This window comes from Tripterygium wilfordii, chromosome 1, assembly GCF_013401445.1.
Source record: "Tripterygium wilfordii isolate XIE 37 chromosome 1, ASM1340144v1, whole genome shotgun sequence".
In the NCBI taxonomy this organism is placed as follows: Eukaryota; Viridiplantae; Streptophyta; class Magnoliopsida; order Celastrales; family Celastraceae; genus Tripterygium; species Tripterygium wilfordii.
In genome coordinates, this window is record NC_052232.1 from 10,767,066 (window position 1) to 10,783,793 (window position 16,728).

Consider the following 16,728-nt stretch of genomic DNA (forward strand, 5'->3'; position numbering starts at 1 on the left):
TCATCACTTCTTAGATGCAAGCTATAAGTAAAGTTTTCGTCACTTACTTGTGGAGTTGCCTGCGTCCAGCGAGTAGTGAATACTATTCTATTCCCGTTTGATGTGCCACTGAATATGCTTCCCAGCGCATTCCGTAATTCTGTCGAGGCTAAACCATCAAAAATTAGCAGATACTTCTTATCAACTAAGTAGTCACTGAGAACATGTCTCATCCAACTCCTCATTTTCCTGCCATTCAACATCTGAATCTTGGATTCCCGTGACTTGTTGCATCACCTGTTTAGTTCCGTCCCCAGATGAATATGAAGATACTGCTACCCAAGCATGGTAAGGGAAATGAGTACTGCTGATAGCATGATTGTCATAGATCATCTTTGCGAGGCTTGTCTTTCCAATGCCTGCCATACCAACAATTGGGATTGAAAGACAATGTGGATTGTCCTTGAGCAACGATGCTATAATTACGTTCATATGGTCATCAAAACTGGTGATGTCAAGTTGTTCAGCAATGCAAGAAGGTGCTGACGAGTCCCCAAACATGGGCCTTTGAGGAGCTGGCCAGCCAACAGCTCCATATCTTCTCTTAGAAATATCTTGAACCTTAGCGAGGATTGCATCTACCTTCTTGACAAACTTGTCTTCTGGATTCAGTTTGAGGAAATCTAGAGCTACTTTCTTTAGAGACCCCAGTTGAATATCTATTGTCACTGTGAATAAATATACAGCAATTCGTCTCTATCCTTCTCTTCCCATCCTTTATTAGTTGAGTGTCAACCTACCAGCATTGTGAGGATCTTTTATTTTTCAAATTTTCACGTGTTTTAAACCAGTAGGTTTTCTTTAGTTATCTGTATCCCTCTCATTTTCCATCTTTGATAATCCTGAGTAGGTTGGAGTTGAATCCAAGGCAATCCGATTATTATTTGATGCACTGTGCAAAATATTTCACTAGTGGTGTTGTTTCCCTTCACACTGCAATAAGTTCCAGATGATCTTTGTGATAAATGGTCCTCCTGAATATTCCTACCAGTTGTGTTAGGAATGAATGCACCATGCAGGGTTATTGACATTTGATGATGGCCTGATAAGGCTGATATTGGAGCTTTTTTGTTCATCTTTTCCTATCTTTTCTGTCTAATTCCAAGATAATGTCTTTGAACCTGTACTTACAAACGCACTTTATCTTATCATGGATGGTATTTGATTTTCCGCCCTTGTGCTTGCCTGAGCGATTGTTCTTTGAGTTTTGACTGTCATTGCTTCATTTTTAAGCTGAAAAATTCCTAAATTTTAATTTATGTTGCTGTATCCAGGTCGTTGGCTCCATGTTTACACACCACCAAAAATGTGTACTTGTGGACACACAAGCATATGGTAATAATAGAAAGATAGCTGCTTTCTTAGGAGGTCTTGATCTTTGTGATGGTCGATATGATACACCTGAGCATAGACTATTCCGTGACCTTGACACTGTATTTAAGGATGACTTCCACCAACCCACATTTCCTGTAAGTAATTTATCTATCAAACAGTTCATGTTATTTTTTACCGACTCATAGAGTTTCATATAGTCATATCCATTTTAATATGAGTTATATCTACATTTTAAGTATGGCTTCCACCAACCACATTTCCTATAAGTAATTTATCAATTGAACAGTTCATGTTATTTTTTACTGACTCTCATAAAGTGTCATATCCATTTTAATATGGTGTATATTATGTCAAAAAATTTCAATCCCTTATCTTGGTTATAGACTTATTAATTAACTCAAAAGCTCGTGCATAGGATGTTTGTTTGACGGCAGCTTGTGCCGCAATAATATCATATGATTGTCATTGTTCTTTGTTGTTAACAATTTTGCATATCTTATTCATAGTTTTGAGCTGCACAATACTGCTGTATAGTTCTCGCTATTTACTCCTTGGCCAAGATTTTCCAGTCTGTTATCCTTTCCCCTTTGGATGATTAGGCTGGAACGAAAGCACCGCGTCAACCATGGCATGACTTGCACAGCAGAATTGATGGACCTGCTGCATATAATTTTCGCATGAACTTTGAACAGCGTTGGAAGAAAGCAACAAAGTGGACTGAGCTTGGACTACGATTCAAAAGCGTATCTCACTGGCATGATGATGCTTTGATAAAGATTGAACGCATCTCATGGATTTTTAAAAATGTCGTCGCGTTATTTACTCTTGAATAATACATACATCTTGGTAGCCAGTTAGGATATTAGGTAAGAATGCTGTTTTTATAGAGCTACGCACTATAGTTATAAAAAAAAAAAACAGCATCACAAAATTTATCAACTCTCCGCTAGTTTACAGAACGACTCAAATCTTAGAATATGAGTTATCAGCATGGCTCTGTTCTGGATTATTCAGTAACAACTTCTAGAGACACAACAGCAGCTATCACTGTAGTTGTGTCTCAGAGACAACGTAAATTTCTTTTAGACATCTAAGCAAACCACATATCAGCTCAAAATCATCCATCAACCCTGTAGCAATCTGATGTCCTTATGCTTCCTGTAAGATAGCAGAAGAAACACCCTACCATATATCTTCTAACAGAGAAAGAAGATCAACAGTATCAACCATTCAACATGTGAGCTCGTAGCTCTAACACTTTCATTACAGAACAACAAGTTCATTCCAGGAGGAATAGATCTAATAGAAGGATCTAGACCAACCTCTTACATCCACATATTAAACAAACAATATAATTAACTTGGTCAAAGTTCAAACAATAACCTTGACTAAGTTTACAACCTTAACACACTAAAACAATGACATAAACCATAATACTTATAACATGAACCATGCAAACCAAGTATGCACCCAAGAAGAGCCTTAACCTTAACAAACCCAGCAGACAACTGCTTTGAGCATTACATTAGCTCTTTCTGCACACATATGCATTTATTTCAAACACATGAAGGAAAAATGACAAAATGATAAGATACCGGTAGATCGCAGAGGCAGCTAATCCATGGAGACATAGCTAACATGTACAATCTTGTGATGTTCAGGATGCTGATCATCCTTAATCCTATCTGTGAACTCCCTTGGCATTTTGGATAGTTTGAAAATACGGAGAGTGGTAATCTGCTGCACTCCATTGGGAAGCATTCTCAAGTTCTGACAGGCTTTGATCTCTAAATGTTTGAGAAGAGGCATTGCTCCTTCTTCCACTGTCCACTCCTCTAGTGACTCTAGCTCCCAAAGTTTAAGGACGCGAAGCTCGGGAAATCCTCCAGGAGAGCAAATCATGGTATTTCCTGCATAAGATTTGGACAGCAATCTCAAAAATTTAAGTTTGGGAAGCTGGTTCAAAATTTGCATTGGGTCTTCTGCAAGTGCTGATGTTGACAAGGTAATCTCAATAAGACTTTGTGGCAGTTGAGACAAGATACTCTTATTCTTCAGTTCTCCAACCAAATATATACTAGTAAGGCTTGAGTGTCCTGATAAAGACTTCAATGGCAGTTCCCATGGATTTAATCGATCGTACCACTTCAGCCTTAAACATTCAAGATGCCCTAGCTTTTGAACCCAATTTCCCACAGCTTCTAGTTGTGATAACACTGCCTCTTCTTTGAAGGACATCATTTGGCATCTGAGTCCCAACTTCCTAAGTTTGATCAGTGTATCCAGGCCGTCTACTACTGGACTCTCCTCGTCCACAACTAAGCCCCACAATGTTTGGAGGTTTGTCATGGAGCTGTTCCTTGGTCGCGGCACAAACCTACAACGGTTAAATTCATCCAAGTACAAATGCCTAAGTTGTTGCATCATCCAGATTGAACTAGGAAGCGTGTCAATTGTAGTATGCTTCAAATCCAGAGTCTGAAGGTTAAGCAATTTGCTAATAAATGAAGGAAGCTTCTTCAACTTAGTCCATCTCAAGCCAAGGTATCTTAGTCGAGCGAGTTCAGCTATTGCCTTGGACAACTTTGGCTCCGATACATGTTCAAGATCTAGCACCCGTAGATCTTGGAAGCACTTCTGGGAAATGCAAACGTCTAAGAAGTCCCCTATCTCTTCTCCAGGTTTGCCATTGTTTCGAGTGTCAAAGGATAAAAGGGAAATGACATCTCTATAAGATGAATACAAAGAAGAAGAAGAAGGCCGGTCGTTGCCATGGATGTGATCAAAGATAGAGTCATTACTTTCAAGATGGTCAGCAACACGGCGTATTCTGGTTTCACAGGAGTGTCCTTGGAGAAAGTTGGCTTCCTTGGCTTTGGCTAACCAGTGCTCTTGAAAAGCGTTTGGCAGGCGACATGTTTGCGTTTTCCCATTCAGTTTCCTCTTGGTCACCTGAACCATATTCTTGTTCACTAGCTCTTCCAGGCAGCTTTCTGAAACTTTTTCTGGAAGTTCATCAGTGTTGTCTTTTCTGCCCAACCCCTCGGCAACCCACAAGGCAATCAATCTTCTCACCGGGATATCGAAGCCCTTAGGAAATAATCCAAAGTAGAAGAGACATCGCCTCAAGTACAGAGGCATATATTTATTTATCTCGTCCAAGGCTTCTGACCATGGTTCCCTATCTTTATTGAACTGCTCAAGCACCTTTGTCCACTCCTCAACTGTTGCATCCTTTTGTGAAAGTGTTTCTCCCAGTTTGACAATTACTCGTGGAAGCCCCCCACATGTTCTCAAGATTTTACTTCTCATCAGTTTTAACAAATCTTTGGGGATGTTTGCTTTAAAAGAATGAGTAAACAATGCCCATGTCTCATCATCACTTCTTAGATGCAAGCTATAAGTAAAGTTTTCGTTACTTACTTGTGGAGTTGCCTGCGTCGAGCGAGTAGTGAATACTATTCTAGTCCCGTTTGATGTGCCACTGAATATGCTTCCCAGCGCATTCCGTAATTCTGTCGAGGCTAAACCATCAAAAATTAGCAGATACTTCTTATCCACTAAGTAGTCACTGAGAACTTGTCTCATCCGACAAAGATAGTCGGCCAACTTCTCATTTCCCTTCCATTCAACCTCTGAATCTTGGAGTCCCGTGACTTGTTGCATCACCTGTTTAGTTCCATCCCAAGACGAATATGAAGATAGTGATACCCAAGCACGGTAAGGGAAATGACTGCTGATGGCATGATTGTCATAGATCATCTTTGCGAGGCTTGTCTTGCCCGTGCCTGCCATACCAACAATTGAGATCAAAAGACAGTGTGGATTGTCCTTGAGCAATGATGCCATAATTGTGATCATATCGTCATCAAAACTGGTGATGTCAAGTTGTTCAGCATTAATGGAAGAAGGTGCTGACGAGTCCCGGAACATGGGCCTTTGAGGAGCTGGCCAGCCAACAGCTTCATATCTTCTCTTAGAAATATCTTGAACCTTAGCGAGGATTGCATCTACCTTCTTGACAAACTTGTCTTCTGGATTCAGTTTGAGGAAATCTAGAGCTACTTTCTTTAGAGACCCCAGTTGAATACTATGTTGCTGATGCTGTTCATTTTTGTATTCAAAGAGCGTAATGGCATCCTCTGCGGAGCGAGATACATCACAAACTTCCTCCATCCAAGCCATTCCACTTTCAGTCAAATCCTTTGACTCGATATCTGTTAGGTAATCGTGCAGGCCTTGAAATTCGTCTCTTAACCATCTAACCCGTCTTCTTGCAGGAGGACTTAGTATCTGCAGAGTTGCCAAGGCTGAGAATTTACACATAACAGGAGATACCACTGTGTCGCCGATGTTTAGATTGTACAGGCCAAAGGAGCTACTCCATGAGCCAGAACAAAAAATTTCTCCGCATCTCACAGAGATAATGTGATCAATTGATTTCAACTTATGGCGAAGTTCATTTACATCAACTGCTGATTGTGATACCAAGTCATCGATGACATCCTCCAAGTCATAAAGGGCATTCTGCAGTTCACTTCTAGCAATCACATTTCGTGAGATATCAGCAATTCTTCTCAGATGGGCTTCAATCTTTTGGAGCTCATCATCTATCCCAAGAAATGAGGTATATTCTTGAATCAGGAGATTAGATAGCTTCCCTAGTACTGAAAGCAGAAGATCCTCGATCCACTTGTATGCCATGATTTGTGATGCTCTGAACTCTGAAGCAATGAAGGGGGCTTTTAGTGACTGCATAATGAAATGGATACAAATTGCTAGGGAAGGGAAGGGAAGGGAGGTTGCAAACGATGCAGCTGACGGCTCTTTAACTTTGAATAGTAGAGGAAAAGAGTGCCTACCATATATAATTATGTAGTAGTGTACGTGGGAACTTGCTAGGAAAGAGAGGTTCAAGACTGCCACCACCAGCACTGAGAGCACAACTATCATGATAACTATTTTTTTTTATTTCTTCATTTTGTCTTCCCAACAACTAGTATTGAAGGTAGAGATTGTTTATATGTTTTCCAATGAATATTTTATGCTCAAGTCTCACATGCAGAGTTGAAAATTGGCACATACATAGTTACATGATATGATTGATAGAAAACACGGAATTGATTATATTTAAATGCTAATATTATGCATTTATTTATGCCACAATTTGCAAGTGATTTTGTATCATTTTATTTTATTGTAATAATCATGGAGATTATATAAAGGAAAATGATAATGAGTGCACTTGGGCACTAGATACATATAGAAAAATGTACATTGAAATCTTAAAAATGATATTATTTTAAGTTTAAAAAATTAGGTGAATGAATGTTCATCACACATGATATACTGTGATATGTTGTAATCAATCCTTTGAAGCCAATGCAATGAATAGGGCTTCCAGCCAGTGACTGCAAAATATAATGGATACAGTTTGCTAGGGAAGGGAGCTTTCAAACGATATGCGGCTGAAGTCTCTTCAACTAGACTAGTAGAGAAAAATACCACTGCAGTAAACTTTGAGTCTACCTACCATGGTTGCGAGGGATCGAGCTTGCTAGGAAAGAGAGCTTCAAGATGGCCACCAGCACTGAGAGTATGATGCGGAATCCCACATCGGGTAAGAATAGGTTCAAACCGCGGTATATAGTAAGGAGCAATCCTTACTCTAGTAGCCAAGGTTTTCAGGGGGATTTGCCCTCTGGGCCTTGGTTACAGCCGGCCCATGCTCGCATGGGTGTCGGTTGGGCTTTGGCGGCTGTTGTTTGGGCTGGGCTGGTTTGCCAGTTCCCTCTGGTGTGGGCCTGCTCAGACTTTGTGGATTGCCACCCTTCGCTTGGGCTCGTGGCGTGCGTGTGTCGTGCTGCATCAGAGTACAACTATGATGATAACGATAACATGTTAAATGGTGAGCATACCAAATACCTTCCTAATAACTAGTTATAGTAAAAGTATTTCCAGTGAACAAAAGCTTCATTCTGCAGATTTTTTTTTTTTTTTTGAAAACTGCCACTTGCATGATAATTATATTTAAATTCTTAACATTAGGGGTGCCAACTGCCGATAATTGTATTCCGTCCCAGCTTTCTTATGTGTTTCTTTTTTTTTTTATGGGTTTGTTATAAATCTATGATGACTAACACATGTCCTAATATTTAATTGTCTAGCTGCTTAATTCTCGCCAATTTCATTCATGTTCTTTTAGACATGTACGGAGGTCGGTCAATATGGTGGCCCATGAGTTAACCAAACTCGGAAAATCTGCTTCTGAGGATGGTTTGTTTCTAGAGGAATGTCCGCTTTCTATTATTCCAATTGTAACTGCAGACAAGAATTCTTGTTAATGGAATATCGTTTTTCTTCTCAAAAAAAAAAAAAATTTGTCTAGCTGCTTGATATTTTACTGCCTGAGCTTGCATTTCTTTTTAATCTCCTTTTTGTTTTTTTTTTCATATTGTGATTTTTCATTCTTTTATCAGCAAATAACAATGCTGGTTGCGAAAGTAAGTGGTGCTACAACACAGTGAATATGTATCAATGATGTGAAATACTCTACCACAACAAACTAAGTTATTAGATTGAATGATAAAGTAACTAATCTTAACATGTTATTGGAGCAGAAGGTATTGGGTTCAGAGCTTAGACTTCCACAATATAAACCTCCAAGTGAGAGTTTTGTTTGAGAGTAGCCCTAGTATTGAGTTTCATTTTGTGCACGTGTTGTGTTGTTAGATTGTCTAGCCCACATATGAGTTTTACTTTATCGTGAGTAGTTAATGAGTAAACGACGTCGTCTGATGATTTATTTATTTATATCTATTTATGGAGGTCATGATTTGAACAAATAGCTGACGACTACCATATGGAATTTGCTTCAACGTAAGGCCAAGGTAACATTTGATTTTCTTGTCTGACATTAATTCTGTCATGAAATATGCCTGTTTCCTTTGAATTAAAATTAATTAATGTAAATGCACTTTAAACTTTAATTTCGTTTTGGTCTTGAGTTAATGTATCTGTTGAACTCTTAAACTAATGAAAAAAATATATATTTGAGCTGTTGTGTTGGATTTAATTAACTCTTGGATTCTGCAATGGCCGTCTATGATCACTTTCTTATAATATTTCTGGCCGGCTTAAGAAACCTTCTTAGCCCAATTTATCATTAATTTTGTCATATGAAAAGGTCAACCACTCCCTCAAACTATATATTCTTCATAACATATATATATGTGTGTGTGTGACAGCAGAACCAGAAGGTCAAAAGCCAATTCTGCAGTTTTAATGGAGAAGCCATGGAAGTTGAAGCTGAAGTTGAAGAGCAAGAGCTTAAACTTTCTACCAAAAACTGCAACTCCTGCTACTTCCCTCAACTCACCTAGAAGTCCCGTTAGATCCCCAGTTAGAAGAGGATCAACAAGGGTATCTTTAGTCCCCAAGGAGGCTCGAAGAAGGTCCAAAAATGGAAGCTTTGATTGGAGAGAACCCACTTCACCAAAAGTCTCATGTCTGGGCCAAATCACCAGGAGCAAGAAGACGACCGAGAACAACAAACCCAGTTTGGCTTCTCCACAGAAAGCTAGTTCCCCTGCCTTTCCAAGTCCCAGGAAGCAAATCATCATGATTGGGAAGATTTTGAAAAAGGGATCAAAAAGTTGTAAGAAGTCTGAAGATGAAGATAGACAACCTCCTTCACCTCCTAAAGTAATAGTTAGTGCTCCTCCTTCTTTGGGTCGGATGAAACAGTTTGAAAGTGGTCGTGGTGGTGCCTTGCACCAGTTTGATTGGAAGAATACTGTGTCTGATGGTGATGATGACAAGGTGGTTTTGTCTAGTCTTGAAGCCATGGATGAAAAAGTGGGTGCAGAGGGAAGAAAAGAAGTCAACTTGTGGAGGAGAAGGTCCTTGGCTCCTCCTACTCCTCTTCAGATATGAAAATTATTCAATATATATATATATATATTGTGGTTTATTTTCCTTTCTTCTTTTCGCTTCTTTGTTTTCAATTTATCCTTTGTATTTGAAAATAATCTAACTTATAAATTAACTTCCCTTTCACGACTATTTTTTTTGACCGTTAGATGAGTATTGTGTGGCTCCGATAGGACAAATAGTAGGAATAATAGCAAAAAGAAATAGCAACAAAGAGGCTCATTCCTGGCCCTGGGCATAGAATCCAACTAAAGTTGGGGCCTTATGGGCCTGACCATTAGCCCCGACACAAAATCTTGAAGCCTGGCCACTAGGGTAAGGCTGACTGGCTGAGAGCCCTGAAAGTGAGCCCATATGTTATTCTTACATATTTATGGGCCAGAGTCAAGCTGGCTTAAATATTTGGGTAGTTGGACACGGATGAGGACCCCTGCAGTATAAATCATTACAGTGGTCATTATAGACCGTAGATTCCACCCTGATAAACAGACTAAAACGTATGTGATTGAAATGCAGGTAAACTTTACAGGGAATTTTACTGGAGGACCCTCAACCCGTAGTGGATAGGCATCTTTATGAGAAAAACTATGGCCACAAGTATTGAGGTTGAGTTACCCTCTTTTCAGTCATTGTGATGTCTCTTTCCCATCAAGGAAAAAGTTGTCTGGGAGTTGGGGGGTCAATGTTTACTCCACTATGCTTATTGCTTATTGAATCAATCAAGAATACATGATTCATCTTTTTGAATCATGGGACGTCCATTACCATATTAGGACAAGAATTATTGCCAATCGGGGGGTCAAGGCCTTCCCACCATTAAAATACTGTAGGTAGATCTTTTAATTGTTAAAATACAAAAAAAAAAAGAAAAGAAAAGCCTTGAATATCTTTCTTATATCTTAAATTAATCATTAAACAATTGAAATTTAAATCTAATTAACCAAATTATCTTCTTAATCTCTACGCGCCACCATCCCCACAGAAGAAAACAAGCTTCCGTTACTTGCCATGTTTTACTGTTCAGCTTCCTCTCCAAACTCCAAACTCCTAATTCCTTTCCTTCTGTGTACTACTCTTCATTTTCCTTCTCATCTAACCTTCTTCACCGTGTTGTTCTCTTAATCCATTCTCTCCGGTTCGATAGACGGTTGTTTTTGCACTGAACTGCAGAAACTCGCCTTGCCGCCATGGAGAACACTGCCACGGACGGTGAGCAGTTCACTTGGCTTCACGGTGACCTAGACTTGCACATAAAAGAAGCACGATGGTTACCGAACATGGATGTAGTTACACAGCATCTTCGCCGCTGCTGCGCTGTCTGTGAAAACTGTGCTGCTCCGAGCTCGAGATCTGACGCGGGTGACGAAGGCGGAGGAGAGAGAGACCGGAGAGTGAAGAACCACAGGAAGACTATCATCACCAGTGATCCATACGTCACCGTCTGCGTTCCTCAGGCTACTTTGGCTCGTACTCGTGTAATTAAGAACGCGCGGTGCCCTAGGTGGGATGAATACTTCAAAATTCCTTTGGCTCACCCTGTGGTTAACCTCGAGTTCCATGTCAAGGACAACGACTTGTTCGGCGCCGAATTAATTGGAATGGTTAAAATATCAGCACAAAAGATCGCCACCGGTGAGGCCATCGACGGATGGTTCTCAATTATTGGTCCTTCTGGCAAGCCGCCAAAGCCGGACTCGGCGCTCCATATCCAGATGAAGTTTATCTCGTGCGAGAAGAATCCCCTGTATCGCCACGGCATTGCCGGAGATCCTGCCCACCAAGGTGTGAGAAACACTTACTTCCCGCTGAGGAAAGGGAGCAGCGTTATACTCTACCAAGACGCACATGTGCCCGACGGCATGCTTCCTGAGATTGAATTGGATGGTGGAAAGTTTTATAAGCAAGAGAAGTGTTGGGAAGACATTTGTTATGCCATATCGGAGGCTCATCATATGGTGTATATTGTGGGCTGGTCAGTTTTCTACAAGATAAAGTTGGTCAGAGAGCCAACCCGGCCATTGCCACGAGGTGGGGATTTGACGCTTGGTGAGTTGTTGAAATACAAAAGTCAAGAAGGGGTGAGGGTTCTGCTGTTGATTTGGGATGATAAGACCTCCCACGACAAGTTTGGCATTAAAACGGTGGGAATGCAACTTGCATTGCAGTTTTTGAGATGGATTTTGTATTTGGGATGCTTTTAGCTTACTGTTAGTCATTTTCAATATGATTTCATTGGTGATAATAAGCAGTCTTGCATGTTTTGGATTGTTTATTGTTATTCCCCTTTGTAGATGCTATTTTATGACCACTAATGGAAATGTTTCCACAAGTTGGTTACTTAAGGTGTTTATGGATGCAGGGAGGACTAATGCAGACTCATGATGAAGAAACACGGAAATTTTTCAAGCATTCATCTGTTACTTGCGTGCTGGCACCTCGATATGCCAGTAGTAAGCTTGGCTACTTGAAGCAGAAGGCAAGATTTGTCTCCTTCGTCACTCATTGATATCTTATAAGCAGTTAATTTTTCGTTTTTGTATTGATATTTGCTCGCTCTGGGCGGATAAGTTATATCTAGTATGTTGTGGACTATCTAGTGGCAACTGGCAGGGGATGTGTGCATGTCAAATCTCTGTTTCTTAGCACCTAGTTATTGTTTCTGTTTTCTTAGCACCTAGTTATTGCATTGCATTGTGTTGTTTTGTATATCTATTGTCACTGTGAATAAATATACAGCAATTCGTCTCTATCCTTCTCTTCTCATCCTTTATTAGTTGAGTGTCAACCTACCAGCATTGAGAGGATCTTTTATTTTTCAAATTTTCACATGTTTTAAACCTGTAGGTTTTCTTTAGTTATCTGTATCCCTCTCATTTTCCATCTTCGATAATCCTGAGTAGGTTGGAGTTGAATCCAAGGCAATCCGATTATTATTTGATGCACCGTGCAAAATATTTTACTGGTGGTGTTGTTTCCCTTCACACTGCAAATAAGTTCCAGATGATCTTTGTGATAAATGGTCCTCCTGAATATTCCTACCAGGTGTGCTAGGAATGAATGCACCATACAGGGTTATTGACATTTGATGATGGCCTGATAAGGCTGATATTGGAGCTTTTTTGTTCATCTTTTCCTATCTTTTCTGTCTAATTCCAAGATAATGTCTTTGAACCTGTACTTACAAACATACTTTATCTTATCATGGATGGTATTTGATTTTCCGCCCTTGTGCTTGCCTGAGCAATTGTTCTTTGAGTTTTGACTGTCATTGCTTCATTTTTAAGCTGAAAAATTCCTAAATTTTAATTTATGTTGCTGTATCCAGGTCGTTGGCTCCATGTTTACACACCACCAAAAATGTGTACTTGTGGACACACAAGCATATGGTAATAATAGAAAGATAACTGCTTTCTTAGGAGGTCTTGATCTTTGTGATGGTCGATATGATACACCTGAGCATAGACTATTCCGTGACCTTGACACTGTATTTAAGGATGACTTCCACCAACCCACATTTCCTGTAAGTAATTTATCTATCAAACAGTTCATGTTATTTTTTACCGACTCATAGAGTTTCATATAGTCATATCCATTTTAATATGATTTATATCTGTATTTTAAGTATGGCTTCCACCAACCACATTTCCTATAAGTAATTTATCAATTGAACAGTTCATGTTATTTTTTACTGACTCTCATAAAGTGTCATATCCATTTTAATATGGTGTATACTATGTCAAAAAATTTCAATCCCTTATCTTGGTTATAGACTTATTAATTAACTCAAAAGCTCATGCATAGGATGTTTGTTTGACGGCAGCTTGTGCCGCAACAATATCATATGATTGTCATTGTTCTTTGTTGTTAACAATTTTGCATATCTTATTCATAGTTTTGAGCTGCACAATACTGCTGTATAGTTCTCGCTATTTACTCCTTGGCCAAGATTTTCCAGTCTGTTATCCTTTCCCTTTTGGATGATTAGGCTGGAACAAAAGCACCGCGTCAACCATGGCATGACTTGCACAGCAGAATTGATGGACCTGCTGCATATGATGTTCTCATGAACTTTGAACAGCGTTGGAAGAAAGCAACAAAGTGGACTGAGCTTGGACTACGATTCAAAAGCGTATCTCACTGGCATGATGATGCTTTGATAAAGATTGAACGCATCTCATGGATTTTGAGTCCTGCTTCGACGGTGAAGGATGGTGTTACAATAGTTCCAGAGGATGATCCCAAATTGTGGGTTTCTAGTGAAGAGAATCCAGAAAATTGGCATGTTCAGGTTGTGAAATGCAGGCTGGTTTTAAGTGAATTCACTTTATTTTTCCCGATCTGTTCTCATAAAATATTGGCTAAAGTGTTTCCTTTGTTGCAGATTTTTCGATCTATTGACTCGGGATCATTGAAAGGATTTCCAAAAAATGTTGATGCGGCCAGGGCCCAGGTGTATACACTGACAACTTTGTTTATTTTCATGCGTTTACTTCTGATAACTTAGAGTGCTTTCACTTAGAAGTCTCGCCGTCTCTTTGATACACTGCATTAAAATTCCCAGCTTCCAATTTTTTTTTTTGCAGAACCTTATCTGTTCAAAAAGTCTTGTTATAGATAAAAGCATTCAAACGGCATACATCCAGGCGATCAGATCTGCCCAGCATTTCATATATATTGAGAATCAGTATTTTCTTGGATCATCATATGCATGGCCATCGTACAAAAATGCAGGTCGTTATCACATTGATTGTTCCATCAATGCAATCGTTTACCTTTTATGCGAAGTTATTTGCTCTGGTGAAATTTCATATGTTATTATGTGAAATAATGGCTCAATATATAGAATTTGATGTTTAAACGTGCACTACATATACATATATATATATACATATGTATATATGCAAAAAAAAATGATAGGCAAACATGTGACTGAGTGGTAGAGTTGCAGGAGTGCAACCTAGAGGTCATAGATGCAATTCGAGGAAACGGTCTTTCCACATATGATGTGGGGGTAAGGTTTGCGTGCGTACATCTTGTCTGTCCCCGATCCTATCCACTGTAAGAGGCTAGGAGCTTTGTGCATGGGTGTTATTTACTTTTATACATGCAAAAAGTTCTAGGATTGCTTCCCTTAGTTTATCACTGATTTTTTTTTACTGCAGTTCTTACAAGTCAGACCTGATTATCCAAAGCCTTTGAGATGGTCCACTGGATAGTGGCTTTTGTCTTTTTGTTGTTGGTAGTGTTGTACAGCTGTTTTATCTCTACTGGGGAGCATTGGCAAGATTTATTTTGTTTACAACTTCTTTGTTTGTTAAAACTTAGTTTTTTTTATCCTTCTTTAGAGTTTTCATCTCTTTGATTGGTTAATTGAAATATTCTTTGAACCTTAAATCGCAACTATATTTCTTTTGTTTTCGTTCTTTATTTTCTGAATTTACTTGTTTCAATGGTATGAACAGGAGCTGATAATCTAATTCCTATGGAGTTGGCATTGAAGATTGCAAGCAAAATCAGAGCTAATGAGAGATTTGCAGTGTATGTTATTGTGCCTATGTGGCCTGAGGGCGACCCAAAATCCAACACAATGCAGGAAATTCTCTATTGGCAGGTAAGTTGGTATACGATATGAAAACTGTATGCACTTGAAACATATCTAGATTTACATAAAGCTATGAGATTATATGTTTTTTGTAATAAGACCTTAAAGAGCCAATTCCCAAATATTCATATTGTGTCATCTCACAGCAAAACATTAGGGTCATGTGCTTGCTTATCATTGGTATATTGATAATCATCGCATCAGTTATTAAAAATATAATCTCACTGGTTGGTCAGTGGAGTTGGCACGATTTATCTCTAAAGTTCTAGGGGTTTTTATTTTGTCACAATGTTTTTGAGGAGTCTTTGGGGGAAAAGAGCCTTGCAGCACTTCTGTTAAAAATATTCAGGAGAAGAAGTGTATTTTGGTCATTTTAGACAACAAGAATGAGAGTTGGATTTGAACTCTTCTCATGATGCTAGGTTGATTTATATTGCGATCTGTTGCTGCAAGTTGTTCAGTTGTATTTTGATAGTTTTTTTATAAGTAGTTGTAATTTGATGGTTAATGGGTTAGAATTATGAGTTTAGTTATGCTGCTGATTGTCCAAGGAAAGAGCATTGAAGTATTCACGTCAATAGTTCAATTGTTCAACCGATTTTGTGTAATAAAAAATAGCTATTGCAATAATCAGTAATCTTTTTACTAAAATTGTATGTTTAACTTTTGCAGTCTCAGACAATGCAAATGATGTATGATGTTGTGGCATGGGAACTGAAATCCATGCAACTTTTGGATTCACATCCTCAAGATTACCTTAATTTCTATTGCGTTGGTAAACGGGAAGAAATTCCCAAAGAAATGTCAGCAAACAATGGGGAGAAGGTAATATTGAAGGGAAATTTTTTGTGATGTGTATAGATCTTCTGCCCGAGGCATTAAGAGTTGGTTGTATCCACAATTTTCTCAGGTCTCTGATTCTTTCAAAAACCAACGATTCATGATTTATGTTCATGCCAAGGGAATGGTAGTTGACGATGAATATGTAATTGTTGGATCTGCCAATATTAATCAAAGATCCATGGCTGGTACAAAAGACACAGAGATAGCTATGGGTTCATATCAACCCCATCACACATGGTCTGAGAGGAAGAAACATCCACGTGGTCAGGTTAGTTTTACGTACCTCCCTGTCTAGCTTACCTTATACCATGCCAAGACAATATTTTACATTACTTAAGTAGTCACTTGTTTTCTATATTTCGATTCTTGTCATGAAGGGCGAACTAATTGATGGGCTTATGATGATACATTTGATGTACAGATCTATGGGTTTAGGATGTCACTTTGGTCAGAGCAACTTGGTTCAGTAGATGAATGCTTCATAGAGCCAGAGAGTTTGAAATGCGTGAAGACAGTAAACGAGATTGCTGAAGAAAACTGGAAGAGTTATGCAGATCCGAATTTCAGACTATTGCAGGGACACCTTCTTAAGTATCCTATACAGGTCGATGCCGATGGGAAGGTTGGCCCCTTGCCTGGATATGAGGAATTCCCAGATACTGGGGGTAAAGTTCTTGGAGCTCATTACATGGCAATTCCTGATGTCTTGACTACGTAAGATTTCATTTCGACTATCATTTCATATGAAGTAAATAAGAAGGAAAGCAAGATGTTTATGAGCCCGTTAGAGTATCAGATTATGCTTTCTATTTTCCTTCTCAATTCGTTGATTGAATGGGTCTTTGTAAATATGTGTTGTATTGTATGCGCGAGTGTGCAAGCAATGTGAAAAATAAGAAGGCTGGATGTGAATATTTGCTGATATGAATGTTTCATCTTTTGGTCAATAAATTTGGTCCCGTGTGGTCTCCCTGCAA

At 39.1% G+C, this 16,728-nt stretch overlaps 3 protein-coding genes across 3 annotated transcripts in view; 2 read left to right on the plus strand and 1 right to left on the minus strand.

Annotated features, from left to right (window-relative positions):
* LOC119999758 (disease resistance protein RPP13-like) overlaps nucleotides 1-6,337 on the minus strand; it is a 25,080-nt gene extending 18,743 nt beyond the window's left edge. Inside the window, exons 1-2 of the mRNA XM_038847531.1 lie at nucleotides 4,905-6,337; nucleotides 15-154 (exon numbers count right to left, since the gene is read on the minus strand). Coding sequence (XP_038703459.1) covers nucleotides 15-154; nucleotides 4,905-6,327 — 1,563 coding nt within the window. The 5' untranslated portion in view covers nucleotides 6,328-6,337. The remainder of the gene's footprint in view (nucleotides 1-14; nucleotides 155-4,904) is intronic.
* A 2,265-nt stretch (nucleotides 6,338-8,602) lies between these two features.
* On the plus strand, nucleotides 8,603-9,400 carry LOC120000284 (uncharacterized protein At1g76070-like). Its single transcript, XM_038848334.1, has one exon. The coding sequence runs from the start codon at nucleotides 8,605-8,607 to the stop codon at nucleotides 9,307-9,309; it is 705 nt and encodes a 234-aa protein (XP_038704262.1). The 5' UTR covers nucleotides 8,603-8,604; the 3' UTR covers nucleotides 9,310-9,400.
* An 865-nt stretch (nucleotides 9,401-10,265) lies between these two features.
* LOC119999914 (phospholipase D delta-like) lies at nucleotides 10,266-16,728 on the plus strand. Its single transcript, XM_038847765.1, has 10 exons — nucleotides 10,266-11,447; nucleotides 11,666-11,782; nucleotides 12,632-12,826; nucleotides 13,292-13,594; nucleotides 13,688-13,756; nucleotides 13,890-14,037; nucleotides 14,769-14,917; nucleotides 15,581-15,733; nucleotides 15,819-16,019; nucleotides 16,173-16,728. Exons 1-10 carry the CDS (start codon nucleotides 10,494-10,496, stop codon nucleotides 16,467-16,469), a joined length of 2,586 nt encoding a protein of 861 aa, XP_038703693.1. The 5' UTR covers nucleotides 10,266-10,493; the 3' UTR covers nucleotides 16,470-16,728.

Bases quoted from the DNA above. Each gene is read 5' to 3' on its own strand.
- LOC120000284 (XM_038848334.1), top strand. From the start codon at position 8,605: ATGTGTGTGTGTGACAGCAGAACCAGAAGGTCAAAAGCCAATTCTGCA.
- LOC119999914 (XM_038847765.1), top strand. From the start codon at position 10,494: ATGGAGAACACTGCCACGGACGGTGAGCAGTTCACTTGGCTTCACGGT. The intron at 13,757-13,889 runs GTGTATACACTG...TTTTTTTTGCAG, and splicing joins TTGATGCGGCCAGGGCCCAG to AACCTTATCTGTTCAAAAAG. The intron at 16,020-16,172 runs GTTAGTTTTACG...TTTGATGTACAG, and splicing joins AGAAACATCCACGTGGTCAG to ATCTATGGGTTTAGGATGTC.